This window comes from Dama dama, chromosome X (assembly GCF_033118175.1).
Source record: "Dama dama isolate Ldn47 chromosome X, ASM3311817v1, whole genome shotgun sequence".
Lineage (NCBI taxonomy): Eukaryota > Metazoa > Chordata > Mammalia > Artiodactyla > Cervidae > Dama > Dama dama.
In genome coordinates, this window is record NC_083714.1 from 145,366,213 (window position 1) to 145,379,506 (window position 13,294).

General features: G+C 43.2%; 1 protein-coding gene across 2 annotated transcripts; it reads left to right on the forward strand.

The window, feature by feature from the left end:
- The first annotated feature begins 3,494 nt into the window (after positions 1-3,494).
- Positions 3,495-11,245, forward strand: LOC133051739 (endogenous retrovirus group K member 13-1 Env polyprotein-like). Of its 2 annotated transcripts, none has more exons than XM_061136346.1 (2): positions 3,495-4,085; positions 9,755-11,245. In XM_061136346.1, the coding sequence occupies exon 2, from the start codon at positions 10,231-10,233 to the stop codon at positions 11,131-11,133; it is 903 nt and encodes a 300-aa protein (XP_060992329.1). In that variant the 5' UTR covers positions 3,495-4,085; positions 9,755-10,230; the 3' UTR covers positions 11,134-11,245. The 2 variants fall into 2 exon arrangements, with proteins under 2 accessions (XP_060992329.1, XP_060992328.1); XM_061136345.1 differs by lacking the exon at positions 3,495-4,085 and adding an exon at positions 7,586-9,439.
- The last annotated feature ends 2,049 nt before the right edge of the window (positions 11,246-13,294 follow it).

Below are 13,294 nucleotides of genomic sequence, written 5' to 3' on the forward strand. Positions count from 1 at the left end.
GTCTGCAACTTCTAAAATCTATGCCACTTCTGCCTGAGTTTCAATTCTCAAGGGGATTTTAGTATGATTTTTCTTACCTTCGTGAGATTTAATATGTTCTTAACGTGGTTCGGGGCTAGTTCCATCCTCTTCTTGTGAATTGGCTGCTCATGTCTTTAAACATGTCTTCATAAATTTAAAGGCCTGTGATACATCTTTCTTGTAAAGTGTTGGCTCGTGCCTCTTGCCCATTTTTCTATCAGGTTTTAAGATCTTTCTTCTCAAAATTGTAAGAGTCATCTTTTGGGTTTGTTTATGGCGTGCTTATTCTACCTCTTAAAATGTTCAGCAGTGTGATGGACCCTGGGTGAGTAAGCAACAAGTGGACACCAGGAGGTGAACACTTCACAGGAAACCCAGGGAGACCCACTAAGCCAACAAAGTGTCCCCAGGGGTGCACCTCAGGCTGGTTGACCCTACGAGTCAATTGGAAATACGAGGACTGAGGTGGAGCACACAATCCATTCCCCTTTCCTCCAGAGCCAACCAGCTCAATGAGAGACCGTGGGAACTAGATGCACAGGACAGGATGACTCAGTGTTTTATCCAAGAAGCTGGAAGCTTGTGGCAGCTGCTCATGGAAATGAATTCCACCTTGGTTTTGGCTGTGAGGTCAGCTCCAAAAGAGCTTCCAGCAAGAAAACAAGATGAGAAAAGAGATTTGTGAGGGCACGTGTTGAGAAGACCCTTGCACACAAGGCTCACACAGCTCTGGGCAAGCTCCACCCCTTGCTGGGAATACTAATCAGCCGCAGGTGGTCATTTCCTGCATGGGATCCCCCAGCACAACCTGAAACAAGCATTTCTCTGCCCCATCCCCATCACCCTGTTCAAACCCAAGCCTGGGGAGTACTCCTAGTGAGGTGACCCTGAGTCCTAAACTTGAAACGAGACAGCTCCATGTGGAGCAAGGGCAAGTGTATTCAATGCGTTCTCACAGCCTGAAGACAAGGGTTTCCGACTGGAGACCAGAAAACCGAGGCGAGTTCCAGGAACACTGAGACAAGGAGGCGGGATGGAAAGGTTTCTGTCAGCTGGCCCAGAATTCAATGGGCTTCACGGTGCATTAAGACCACACTGCAGAGGGAACGTGGAATGACGCTCGCTTCCACAGACACTTAAACACAGCCTAGTTGTCGTGGAGGGATTTCAGGCAAGATATTCAAAACTAGATAAAGGTGAAAGGTGAGAGAGGACAGAATGAATGCCCGAGGAGTGTGGCTGTGGGGAAGGTTTGTAGGAGATGCACTCTGCCTGCCGTGTGACCCATGAGTTGACGTGGAGAGATGAGGGTGGCAGGTGAGTTTGGAGGCCTCTTTAGGGGAATTACAAATGCCTCATTTCTCCCACAAAATCATCTGAGTTGCTCCCCATCCTCCACTAGACATGTCAGGATGGGTCTTTGTGATGTCAAGGCTCACCCGGGGCCACCATTGGCTGGGGATGAGACTTGCTGATCTCATAAACCGTAACGGTGTGGCCCCCTGGAGATGGGTATATATAAGGGTGCTCAGGGGCTCTGGGGCAGACTACTGGGAGCCTTCAGAATGACTAAGGTCACTGGGAAGCCACAAGGCTTAGAGCAGTTACGTAACAGCCATCTCCATATACCCTGGGGGAAAAGATGAAGACCTCCTATCAACTGAAGTCCAAAAGGAGAGCTGAACCCACCTAAGCTCCTCTTATCTTTCTCTGTTTGACTTACTTTGTATGATCATCTCTAGGTGCATCCATGTTGACAAAATAGCATTGTTTCATCCTTTCTTATGGTTAATATTCCATTGTATGTATAAAATATCTTTCTTTATCCATTCACCTATGCATGGGCATTTCAGGGTGTTTCCATTTCTTTGCTACTGTACTTGGTTCTACTATAAACACTGCTGTGCGCGTCTCTGTTCTGATGGGAGCTTTCATCTTTACTGGATATATGCCCAGTAGTGGGACTGCTGGATCATATGCTAACTCTATTTTTAGTTTGTTTCAAAAGCTGCATACTGGGGAGGGAGATGGGCAGGAGGTTCTAAACAGAGGGGACATATGTATACATATGGCTGATTCCTGTTGAGGTTGGACAGAAAACAACAAAATTCTGTAAAGCAACTATCCATCAATAAGAAAATAAAAATTAATTTTAAAAGAACTGCTTACTGTTTTCAATAGTGACAGCATCAGTTTCTTGACTTTCATGTATAGGATGTTGTTAATCTTGCTGCAGTGCATGGTCGACTTACACGTGTTTTTCAAAATCTGTGTTTCTTTATTTCTTAAAGCACTTTGAGCTGTATTTAACTGTTGATGTTTTCTTCCTGAGAGTGTTGTGGATTTTCTTTCTCACTTTTTTTCTTTTTTGGATGAATCACCCCTGACATGCTCAAGGGTAGGTCTCATGTTGAGTCCAGCGGCCTTGTGTATATCATATATCCATCAGCGATAGTTTGAAGGCTGCCATTACAGAGAAAACCCTCTACATTGCAAGGTTTTATGATTCCCTCCTCTTCTGGGATGGCCTGCCGCATCTGAGAGTTTTTGTCAGGCCCGGTTGTAGAGTAGAGTAGAACGAGCCAGAGGATGCCACAAAACGCGGTGTCTCCTCACTCTTGGATTTTTGAAGTAAATTTTCCTGTTCTCTTTAAGTTGAAGACACGGGGAGCTCGTTTTACGTGTACAGATTCTTGTTCCGTGACACTGAGACTACTCTATGTATTCAGCTGTGCTTGTTTTCACCTACATATTATTAGAAGGTGTGTCGACTACCACTCTTGCTGCAATAGGTTTACGTGATTCTGTATTTTATATGTATCTGTGGGAAGAAATTAATTCCAAACTACAGATGTTTCCCTTCCATCCACCAGGGTCCACCCATAGGTTTCTTGCCAGGTTGGATATCCATGTCACCTTTGTGTGGGTGCTCACTGCAGTGGATTTTTGTATCCCACCTCTCTGTTGCATCACCTGATGTTTCTTGAATCGAACCTCCTTCACTCAGTGGGATGATCTCTGGGTTTATCTATCTCTGAAGTTGTCCTACTTTCAGATTTCAATCCTTGATTCAAAATTCATTCTAGACCTGTATCAATTTCCTTATACATTCCTCTGTCCAGGTATGCTATCTTCACTTTCATCTCTTTGATGTTTTGAATGGTTTCCATGGGACCTGGTTTGGGGTGTGTGGTGTTCGAAATCTGTTCATTTCTGATTTACTCCAGGAGAGGACCTGGTTTATCATACTGTCTCTGCCTCTTTGTTTATTTATTTATTTGTCTTTCATGGGAGTGCACTTTCCTAATCATGCTCATAGTGCCTCTTATCAGGTCCATCCCACCAGTAACCTAAAGTGTCCACTGTACTAATGCTATTCTACCACTGATTCCATGTACAGCTTTAGACAGTGGCCTTTTTTCGTGCTGAGGCAGAGGTGATCATATCCTCAACAGCTTAGATGTTCGTGCGGGGAGCGGCTTGAAAAAGCTGACTCTGGGAGCTGCCTTGATTGATCATCAAGGGTCTGTTCGCAGACATAGCTCTCTGTCCCGCCACCCTGCGGAGAGCGGCTTGAAAAAGCTGACTCTGGGAGCTGCCTTGATTGATCATCAAGGGTCTGTTCGCAGACATAGCTCTCTGTCCCGCCACCCCTCTGAAATTTACTATCCAAGTTAACTCCTAACAGACCATTAGTGAGCCTTGAATGTACACAAGGTGCAGATAGATGGCTTTGCACGACTGCCCTTAAGATAAGTAGGATGCCTTTGGCGCCATGAGAGAGCTCTGGTTATTGTTATCTTAAAGATGATGTACATGGGGAAGAATTTTCTTTGTGATGCCTCTCTTCTTGGTTTAGTATATATGTAACCCTGAGAAATAAAGAATCATCGTTGACTGCAGCGATCCTCTCGACCCCATCTGTTCTGTCTCCTTTATTTCTTAGCCTAAAGGAACGCGTAGTGTTGCTCGCTGAAATCTTCCGGCTGGCCCGGCAAGTGGCGCCCAACAGCGTGGAGCTCAACGAAAGTTCCTTGCGGCCGCTGCCCGTTGAAACTATTAAGGTAAGTAAGAGTGTGTGTATTTGTATATTGAGGGGCAGGAAGGAATATTGTCGAGAGTATAAACCATGGGACAAGATAATAGTCGTCAGTTGTTTGTGCATATGTTACAGATAATGTTGAAGGATCGGGGAATGCAGGTTACTAAAACAAAATTGCAGACTTTTCTTAGTTTTGTTGAGGAAGTATGTCCCTGGTTTCCACAGGAAGGGACTATGAGTTTAGAGATATGGAAAAAGATAGGGAAACAGATTCAAACATATTATACTCTCCACGGACCTAATAAGGTTCCTGTGGAAACATTTTCATTATGGTCTTTAATAAGAGACTGCCTTGATTTTGAACATGAGGAAGGGAGTAAATTAAAACACATGCTCCCACCCAAAGAACCAATTTATGCTACTCCTAAAGTTTATGCTACTCCTGAAGGGAAAGGACCCACAACCTTTGAATTAGAATATGCAAAACCTTTGAAGGAAAATGAGGGAACGCTGACTTCAGAGGATGAGGAAAGTTTAGAAGAACAGGCAGCTGCTTATCATAAGGATGATCATCGGGAATTACTTGTAACTGACAATTCGAATGTGCAGGCAGCAGCTGCTCCTCCGACAAAGGGTCTGGAGGCACTCATGCAAAAATTATTAATAACAATAAAGGAAGAAATAAAAAGGGAAGGTAGGGATGAAGGCGCTGGTGCAATCTCTACTGCGCCTCCTGCTTATGCACCCTCAACTATTGCTGGATTAGATCCTCCACCTATTTCCAAACCTGAAAATTTGTTGAATATAACTCGTGAATCACAGAGTTTGTCCCCCTTGCAAAAGGCTATGCAACAAGCCCAAAGAGCTGGAGAAACTGTTCAGGGATTCTCTGCTACTTTCCCGGTATTCGAACATGAAAACCAAAGGTATTATGAAGCTTTACCTTTCAAACAACTAAAGGAATTAAAAATTGCCTGTGCTCAATATGGACCTACGGCTCCTTTTACCCAGACCATGATAGAGAGTCTAGGAGGTCAAAATTTGCCACCTAGTGATTGGAAACAAATTGCAAGAGCTTGCTTATCAGGAGGGGACTATTTATTATAGAAATCAGAATTTACAGAACAATGTGGCCATATAGCTGAACTAAACCAGCGACAAGGGATCAATACTACATATGAAATGTTGGTAGGGGAAGGGGCCTACCAAAATACCAATGCTCAATTGAACTATTTGCCTGGAGCATATGCTCAAATTTCTAATGCTGCCCGGCAGGCTTGGAAAAAGCTCCCTTGCTCTAGTAATAAGACTGAGGATCTTTCAAAAATTTGTCAGGGGCCTGATGAACCATATCAAGATTTTGTGGCTCGTCTTCTTGAAGCAGTAGGTAAGATTATAGCTGATGAGCAGGCTGGAATAGTGCTTACTAAACAATTAGCCTATGAAAATGCAAATTCTGCCTGTCAGGCTGCACTTAGACCGTACAGAAAAAAGGGAGGTCTATCAGATTACATTCGTATATGTGCTGATATCGGACCTTCCTATATGCAGGGTATTACCCTGGCTGCAGCTTTACAAGGGAAAAGCATAAAAGAAGTATTATATCAACAGCAAATGAAAAATAAACGAAGATTACCTAGTAGAGGAAATGCTGGCTGTTTTGTTTGTGGCCAGCCTGGACATCGTGCTGCCTTTTGCCCCCAACGAGCCAATTCAGGGAATAATAAAACTCCTAATTTATGCCCTAGGTGTAAAAAAGGAAGACATTGGGCAAAAGATTGTAAATCTAAAATTGATGTCCAGGGCAACCCACTTCCCTCGCAGTCGGGAAACTGGGTGAGGGGCCAGCCCCTGGCCCCGAAACAATGTTATGGGGCAATGCAGGGAAATCAGATGGTAGAAGGAGAGTTACAGACTTGTTCAGAGCCACCTCAGGGAGTGCAGGCTTGGACCTCTGTTCCTCCTCCTACACAGTACTGACTCCCGAAATGGGAATGCAGGCTCTGCCCACTGGGGTATACGGCCCTTTGCCTGATGAAACCGTGGGACTTTTACTCGGACGCAGTAGCTCTACCATAAAAGGGCTGCTCATAGCTCCTGGAGTAATTGATGCTGATTATACAGGAGAAATCAACATTATGGCCCATTCTCCACAATGCATTACCACCATAGCTAGCGGACAGCGTATAGCTCAATTAATATTGGTCCCTGCGGTGCAAACAGGAAAAGCATTGGCTTCCAGGAGAGGGGAAGGTGCCTTTGGATCCTCTGACGCCTACTGGGTCCAGGCAATAACTAATAATCGTCCTGAGTTCACGTTAAGAATAAATGGAAAGTTCTTTACAGGCATTCTGGACACAGGAGCTGATGTTTCTGTTATTGCTGAGAGACACTGGCCCCGAGAATGGCCTAAACAGATAGCTATATCAACATTGCAAGGAATTGGTCAAACTAATAACCCTGAACAAAGTACAGAGCTGTTACATTGGACTGACCATGAGGGTCACGAAGGAGACATTAGACCTTATGTCCTCCCAAACCTCCCTGTAAATTTGTGGGGACGAGATGTTATGACTCATATGGGAGTATATTTATACAGCCCCAGTGATCAGGTTAGCAATCAGCTTTTAGATCAAGGGCTTCTTCCCACCTCGGGACTTGGAAGAAATAATCAGGGAACTGTTGCGCCTGTTCAGACAAAAAGGTTACCAAAAAGAAGTGGACTTGGGTATTTTTAGAAGGGACCTCTGATCCTCCTGTAATTCACGCAGATGCTATTACTTGGAAGTCTGGGGAGCCTGTGTGGGTTGATCAGTGGCCCCTTTCCAAAGAGAAAATTGACGCTGCCCAACAACTGGTGCAGGAACAGTTGGAACTGGGACATATTGAACAGTCTAATTCACCTTAGAATTCACCCATTTTCGTTATTAAGAAAAAATCTGGGAAATAGAGGCTTTTACAGGATCTGCGAAAGGTTAATGAAACTATGGAAGTCATGGGAGCATTACAACCAGGATTGCCTTCTCCCATGGCTATTCCTAGAAATGCCCACATAATAATCTTAGATTTAAAAGACTGCTTTTATACTATTCCTCTAGCACCTCAAGATTGCCCTCGATTTGCTTTTAGTGTTCCATCTGTTAACTTTTCCCAACCAATGCTCAGGTATCATTAGAAAGTTTTGCCACAGGGTATGGCCAATAGCCCCACCTTGTGCCAGAAGTTTGTTGCAGCAGCATTGCAGGAAACTCGGACAAAATACTCCGATGCTTATATTCTGCATTACATGGATGATATACTGCTAGCACATATTGATAAAGAGTATTTATTAGCAGTTTATGCCTTCATGGAACCTGCCTTAAAAGCAGTAGGGCTAATAATATCCAAAGAAAAGGTGCAAACCTTTCCTCCTTATTCCTATCTTGGCTTTCGTTTAGAAAGAGAAACATTTGGAGTTCAGCCCATTGCATTACGAAGGGATAATCTGAAAACACTTAATGATTTTCAAAAGTTGCTCGGGGACATTAATTGGATTAGACCCTACCTACATCTTGCTACATACGAATTGAAGCCTCTTTTTGATATCTTAAAGGGGGATAAGAATCCTACCTCCCCACGCAGCCTCACAGAAGCTGGAGAGCGAGCTCTTCAGAAAGTAGAAACTGCCTTATCACAGCAGCACTCCAGTTACTGTGACTATGAAAGGCCTTGGGGACTTTATATTCTTGCCTCAGAACATTCACCTACCGGTGTGTTGTTTCAAGATAATCCTTTAAGGTGGATTTATCTATCAGTCTCTCCCCTACGGGTATTAAGTCCTTACCATGTTCTTGTAGCCAAAGTAATAGCAAAAGGAAGACAGGAATCTGTGACTTATTTGGGAAGAGATCCCCACTTTATTTGTATTCCTTTTTCAACTGAACAGCAACTATGGCTCTCTCAATTTTCTGATGATTGGGCAATTGCGCTTGCACAGTATGCAGGGGAGATTAAACAACATTACCCTGCTAATAAATTGTTACAATTTGCACAGCTGCATCAGTTTATTTTTCCAAAAGTCGTACAGCAATGCCCTTTGAGAAAGGGGACAACTGTCTTTACTGATGGATCTTCCAATGGCATAGCCAGTTTGGTAATCGAAAATGAATCTTATTATTGTCAAACCTCATATTCATCAGCTCAGGAAGTAGAGCTTTTTGCAGTACTCCAGGCTCTGCAACGTGTTCCTCAAAGTTTTAATTTATACTCTGACAGTCATTATGTTGTCAGAGCTCTCTCAGTCATTGAAACAGTACCCCTCATTGGAGCTGCTAAGGCCTCTATTCAAACCTTGTTTTTGAAAATTCAGAAACTCATTCGAGCCCGAACTCATCCTTGCTTTTTTGGGCACATACGTGCTCACACTGCCCTTCCTGGGCCTTTAGCGGCTGGGAATGCTCTGGCTGATGAAGTCACCCGTACGGTATGTTATTCTTCCTTAACCCTTACCTCTGCAGCACAGGCCTCTCATGCAATACACCATCAGAATAGCAATTCATTACGGCTGCAATTTGGAATTTCTCGGGAAGCCGCTCGTCAAATTGTAAAAGCTTGTCCTACTTGTCCACAGTTTTTTGTGCTCCCAACATATGGAGTCAATCCTCGGGGTTTACTCCCCAATGATTTGTGGCAAATGGATGTTACACATATTTCTGATTTTGGAAAATTGAAATATGTGCATGTTACTATTGATACTTTCTCTGGTTTTATCATGGCCACACTTCAATCTGGAGAGGCTAGCAAGCATTGTATTCAGCATTGCTTACGGAGTTTTTCTGCTATGGGCCTACCTAAATGCATCAAAACAGACAATGGCCCTGGATATGTTGGCCGCAATTTTCAAACCTTTTGTGCCCAGCTGCGCATTGTACACAAGACTGGAATCCCATATAACCCACAGGGCCAAGGAATTGTTGAGCGGGCACATCAAACCCTTCAGCACCAACTGAAAAAATTAAAAAGGGGGAGTTTGTATGCTATTACGCCTAACAATCTTCTTAGTCATGCTTTGTTTGTTTTAAATTTTCTGAGCCTCGATAAAAATGGAAAATCAGCAGCTCAACGTTTTTGGCACTATGATAATAAAAAGGCACGGCCATTAGTCAGATGGAAAGACCCGCTGGAAGGCAGATGGCATGGGCCGGATCCAGTTCTAATATGGGGGAGAGGTCATGTTTGTGTTTTCCCGCAGAATGCTGAAGCGCCGCGCTGGCTCCCGGAAAGGTTGGTACGCACGGCAGAGGAGTTCACTGGTAGAGCGAATGAGACAGCTCACAATCCAGGAGACGGTCCCGCTGCCGACAGCTCAGCAGATACAGGCACTGTTACAGATGGCATGTGAAAATGCTTCCAACCCTTCCCCTGCCTCTCCTACTAGTATATTAATTTCATTATTACTTCTTTTAAACCAGATAAGTTCCATGGAAGCCAGTATCTTCTGGGCGTATGTTCCTGATCCCCCTCTTTTACAGCCTGTTGGATGGGAAATGAGTTCTGTTCCTGTGTATGTGAATGACACAATACTTTTGGGGGGGTTTTCTGATAAGCATATTTTTCCACAGAATGCCAGTATTTCTTATTCAGGATCCTCTTCACAATTACCAATGTGCTTTTTCCAAAATCATAATGTTTCAGGATGTCTTACTGTTACAGATGCAGAATACTTTGGTTATGATTATGACCATGACCACCGTAATTGGATAGTGGATATTCCTAGCATTACGAAATCTACAGGAGATGCACGACGAGTCAATGGAACCGGACCTAAAGACATTCCATTTTGTGGCCTGGGGGTAAAAGGACGATATATAGCTGTGCCATGGAAACTTTGTAGAGATGAGACTGCTACTGTATATTCTATTACTAATGACACACATTCACTTTGGGACTGGTCGCCAGACTCCAACAGGAACCCCGGAAAGGAAGGCGGCAGACAACTTGCAGCTAGAATTTGGAATCTTGGTGGCACCACGGTGTATCAGACTGAGATATGGAAGCTGTTGGCTGCTTTCAGAACAGATGGGTCCCTTTTACGGACTGGAGGAAAGACCAAAGGAGTACTATCCTGGAGAGCGTATTGGTGGAATGAGACTTGGAGATATCCTCGGGCCTGCGTACCCTATCCCTTTATGATCCTTGTTGGCTCTGTGACTCTTTCAAAAAATGCTGGCCTATATCATGTTCATTGTTTTAATTGTACCCTGACTAATTGTATAAGAGGTATGGAAAATAATTCTGGGGCTCTGATAGTTAAACAACCACCCTTTGTCATGATGCCTGTAAATCTTACTGAGCCCTGGTATGAAGAGTCAGGGCTTGAGCTGTGGAATAAAGTGCGTACAGCCCTTGCTAGGCCACGAAGGGGGATAGGATTAATAATTCTAGGAGTAGTAACGCTTATAACTTTAATTGCTTCTGCTACTACTGCTTCTGTATCCTTAGCTCAATCTGTACATACTGCTAATATTGTAGATGATTTAGCAAAGAACACTTCAAAAGCTTTAGGAATTCAGGAAGATATAGATAGAAAACTAGAAGATAGGCTAAATGCCCTCTATGATACCGTGAGATTTTTGGGAGAAAAAATATTAGGCTTAAAACTGAGGGCAAAAATCAGGTGTCATGCTAACTATCGTTGGATTTGTGTAACTCCAAAAATTTATAATAATACTGAGACCCCTTGGAATAAGATAAAATTACATTTAGATGGTATTTGGCATAATGAAAACATTTCCTTAGATCTATTACAACTTCATCAGGAAATTCTTGATATAAAAAATGCTCCTCGGGCTAGTATGGATTTGGCAGAAAATGCTGAAGAGTTTGTTAAAAGTTTGTTTTCCAATTTTCCTTCAATAACCTCACTTTGGCATCTTTTTTCAGGGGTCGTGGCCATGCTTCTGGTATTAGCGCTTTTTGTGTGCATTACTCCTTGTATCATAAAGAAATTTGTCAAAGAGTTGTGGGACATCAAGGCTGTCCTACACAGTAATTATTTACGCCAAAAGAATCAGGCGTGCCATTTTATTTAATAAAAGAGGGGGAGCTGCGGGGAGCGGCTTGAAAAAGCTGACTCTGGGAGCTGCCTTGATTGATCATCAAGGGTCTGTTCGCAGACATAGCTCTCTGTCCCGCCACCCTGCGGAGAGCGGCTTGAAAAAGCTGACTCTGGGAGCTGCCTTGATTGATCATCAAGGGTCTGTTCGCAGACATAGCTCTCTGTCCCGCCACCCCTCTGAAATTTACTATCCAAGTTAACTCCTAACAGACCATTAGTGAGCCTTGAATGTACACAAGGTGCAGATAGATGGCTTTGCACGACTGCCCTTAAGATAAGTAGGATGCCTTTGGCGCCATGAGAGAGCTCTGGTTATTGTTATCTTAAAGATGATGTACATGGGAAAGAATTTTCTTTGTGATGCCTCTCTTCTTGGTTTAGTATATATGTAACCCTGAGAAATAAAGAATCATCGTTGACTGCAGCGATCCTCTCGACCCCATCTGTTCTGTCTCCTTTATTTCTTAGCCTAAAGGAACGCGTAGTGTTGCTCGCTGAAATCTTCCGGCTGGCCCGGCATGTTCGTATCTCTTACATTTCATCCTATGTGCACATTGTCATCAGCTTTTCTAATGAGGCACGGAATTGTGTTCACCCGTTCATATCCTCTACCTGTTAGCTTCCCCTGTGTTTATTGTTTCTCCTATGTGAGCCCTGGCAATTTGTAAAGAGTGGGTATGGGTTAGAGCTCAGCACCATTGTGAACACTGGGTCCATCAGCATTCTAAGGTTGCTGTTATAGAAAATGTCCACAAGGCGGCAGCATTTCTTCATTCCCTCCTCTTGTTGCTATGGTAACAGCCCCCTCTGAGGTTCTCCCAGGCCTGGTTGTAAAGGAGAGGAAAAGGAGACCCTGGAAGTCACCAAAAGCTTTTGTCTCTTTAGCCTTTGAGGTTTTTCTTTAAGTGAAACTTTTATTTCTCATTTAAGACAATTTACACCGTTGTAGTTGTTGCAGGGAACCAGTTTCTCCTTCCGTTCCACAGATACCTGGAGGTGTTCAGCTGTGGTTACTGTCACAGCTGTTTTGAGAATCTGTTGAGCACATTTCTCTTGATACAAGAAGTCCATGTGGATTATGAATTGCATGGGCATTTGTGGGAATAAATTCATTCCAGCCTTCACCTTTCAGGCTCTCACCCACCAACACCCTTTGCTAACCGTAATTTTCTTACCAGGAGTGCAAGTCCATTTCACTTTTGTTTTTTTTTTTTCACTCATCGCCATCAATGTTTTTTTTTTTTTAATCCCCTCTCGAAGGTATATGATATGATATCTCTTTAATCTGCCCTTCTTTACTTACTGTGATTAACTCTAGATGTTTGCGCATCTCTGAAAATGGAATTTTTTCCAATTTCATAATTTTGGCGTCATATTTCATTGTGTATCTCTGTCACATTTCTTTCTTTCTCTTTTCATCTGCACCCAAGAATTCTCTTTCCTTTCATCTCTTGGTCGTTGTGAATGCTGCTGCAGTGCATGCAACAGACAACACAGAAATACAAAGGATCACAAGAGACTACTATCAGCAGCTATATGAAAATAAAATGGAAAACTTGGAAGAAATGGACGAATTCTTAGAAAAGTATAACCTTCCAAAACTGAGCCAGGAAGAAATAGAAAATCTTACTAGACCAATCAAAAGCATGGAAATTGAAACTGCAATGAAAAATCTTTGAACAAACAAAATCCAAGGACCAGTTGGCTTCACAGGTGAATCCACCAAACAATTAAGAGCTAACACCTATCCCACTCAAACTCTTCCAAATTACTGCACAAGGTAAAACCCCCAAACTCAATTTCTGAGGCCCCCTTCACCCTAATCCCAAAACCAGCCAAAGATTCTGCCAAAAAAGTAAACTACAGGCCAATATCACTGATGAACATATGTGAAAAATGTTCAACAAATTCTAGCAAACAGAATCCAACGACATATTCAAAAAGTTAGACATCATGACCTAGTGGGTTTATTCAAGAAAGCTCCAGGTGGAACAAGGTCAAGTGTATTCACTGCGTTCTCACAGACTGAAGACAAGGGTTTCGGACTGGAGACCAGAAAACAGAGGAGAGCTCCTGGAACGCAGAGAAAAGGAGGCGGGATGGGAAAGGTTTCTGTCGGCTGGCCCAGAATTAAG